The sequence below is a fragment of the Nannobrachium achirus genome (assembly GCF_963921795.1).
Source record: "Nannobrachium achirus genome assembly, chromosome: 7".
Taxonomy (NCBI): Eukaryota; Metazoa; Chordata; class Actinopteri; order Myctophiformes; family Myctophidae; genus Nannobrachium; species Nannobrachium achirus.
The window spans coordinates 11,492,544-11,495,043 of NC_137816.1; the positions used below are offsets into that span (position 1 = coordinate 11,492,544).

At 45.1% G+C, this 2,500-nt stretch overlaps 1 protein-coding gene across 1 annotated transcript in view; it reads right to left on the bottom strand.

Moving 5' to 3' along the window:
- Window positions 1-2,500, bottom strand: part of esrrga (estrogen-related receptor gamma a) — a gene marked incomplete at both ends in the record, with an annotated part of 119,855 nt that overhangs the window by 63,308 nt on the left and 54,047 nt on the right. Inside the window, 1 exon segment of the mRNA XM_080730664.1 lies at window positions 545-661. Within this exon segment, the coding sequence (XP_080586790.1) occupies window positions 545-661 (117 nt within the window).

A 2,500-nucleotide genomic window follows, 5' to 3' on the forward strand; every position in this document is an offset into this window, starting at 1 on the left:
CCCCCCCTCCACCCCACCCCTCTCCCACTGTTTCCAATCCCTCTCTTCCTCCTCTCTGCCACCCCTCCTCTTCCTCCCCCCCCCCTCCCTCTGGAGTGGGAGTGGAGAGGTCAGAGGTCGGGAGACAAGAGAGATGAAAGGGCAGAGGGAACGAGGGAGTGTGAAAATGAAAGAGTGAGTGTATTTAACCAGGAGGGGGGTCAGATGATATCTCTCTCTCCCTCCCTTTCTCTACCGGCGCATCAGCAGGTTTGTGCGCGCGCGCATCGCGCGCGCACACACACGTGTGTGTGTGTGTGTGTGTGTGTGTGTGTGTGTGTGTGTGTGTGTGTGTGTGTGTGTGTGTGTGTGAAAGAAAGAACTATAAAGTGTATATTGACATTAAAGTGAGGTCAGACGTAGAGACAGGCAAAGAGAGAGAGAGAGACGGGGATAACAACAGAGAGAGAGACATGTGTAACACCACAGGGAGAGAGACAGAGAGAGACCGGACCACAGAAAGAGAGAGGGACAGGTGTAGTACCTCTGTTAGTACCTCTCTTACCTTCCCTCATCATGCCGACGTTGAGACACTTCATGAAGCGACACGCCTGGCAGGACTTGCGTCTTCTCTTAGTGATCTCACACTCGTTGGTGGCTGGACAGCTGTACTCGATGTTACCTGTATGGAGACATGTAGGACACACACACACACACGCATGGTTTCATTTCACATAGAAACAGACACAGAGAGACGTTCTCAATGTTGCCTGAATGGAGACAGAGAGATGGACCAACCCAGCCATTCTCAACCTGTGGGTCAGAGCCCACTGCATGGGCTTGAGTTAGACCCCAAATAATTGGCAAAACATTATGATTTTAATCATAATATAACTATTAAAATGTGATACCAATGAATAAGAACTTAGAGTATACTGCGTAGGCTCCATTGATCCAAGGTGGAACACAATGGTGATTAAAATAATTTAAACATGTTCTGAAAATACACACAGCCCAGTTCTCAACGGGCCTGAAAATTAAGGCCCGGCCCTAACTGGGCCATACTGGACAAATTACCGTACTTTTAGGCCTGTGATTTTCGATCGCCGTTTTTTTTGTTTTGGCCATTGTCACCCGTTTCTCTATAATAACACAGGCTAGAAAAACTAGATACCTGAGTGAAGTTCACTTAGAGTTACATCCAACACATGCACTGCCTATTCCGTCTTTTTTCTCTGAACCCGAGACCCGGCCCGGACGAAAACGTTGGGTCAGGTCGGGTAGGGTCGGGTTCGGGCAGAATTTGAGAAGTCTAGCCCACCCATGTGACCACTTAACACACCATGCTTTGGGCTACCATATTAAAGGAGTAGTTCACGCCCAAAAATTGGATTATAGTAAATGTAACAACATTGACCCCATCTGGAATCAATGAGGCTACCTTTATAGTAATCAAATTATTGTCTTAGGAATGTGACAAATACAAAAAAAAAAAAAAAAGTATTTAACTCAAGTCTCTATGGCGTGAGTAATCAATAGGAAAAAGGTCATTTTGGGTGTGAACTACTCCTTTAAGCGGTCAGATGGGTGGGCCGCAAACGCTTTCAAGCTGAGGTGTAGGACCCTGATCCAGAGAAGGTTGAGAACCACTGAATGAATAGACAGACAGATTGATTAACCTAAGCTGGTCTCACAACAAGCTGTCACCATGCATTATTTGTCAAAATCAAAAATACATCAACATATTCCAACATTAACATTTTTGCATCTGCAGGTAACGTTTCACAGCAAGATTGACCAAATGTTATGTTGATCCAAAGCCAGAAACACAGCAATAGTTTTACCAGTGGACTTGAAGCGGTCAGTCACAACTAAAAGCAGCTGTTTGACATTGGACTAACCATGCCTTATTCTAAGCAAAACTCCCATCTTAACCTTAACCAAAGGAACAGTATTTAACCATAACCAAAATAACCATGCCTAACCTTAACAAAAAGAACTGTGTCTAATAAAGGCCTCATTAATTAAACTTTTCCCAAATATGGAGATGACTAACATCATAGATGTCTGACGTCACAGACCACATGAGACTGACACAGTATGCCCACTGACACAGAGATCTCCATATATGGCCATTCATGTATTAGTGAATACATTTTCCCCATTGACTTGAATAGGGAAAGTGTGACTCGTGTCACGGCAACCACGCTTGCAATGTGTGTGTGTGTGTGTGTGTGTGTGTGTGCGTGCGTGCGTGCGTGCGTGCGTGCGTGCGTGCGTGCATGCGTGAGAGAGAGAGTGCGTGTCCAGACTTGCGTGACCAGGTCCAATACTCACTAACACAGTAACGCAGCTAAGTGTTAAGTCTCTTAGCTAAGACTATTAACTGAACGCTGACAACACCTGTGTGTTTATTTGCACACACACACACTACTCTTCTTTTCTCATCCCTCTCCTTTATCCTTGTTTATCCATTATTTCTCACCATCTGTCTTTCTTGTATATTTTACATCCTCCGCCC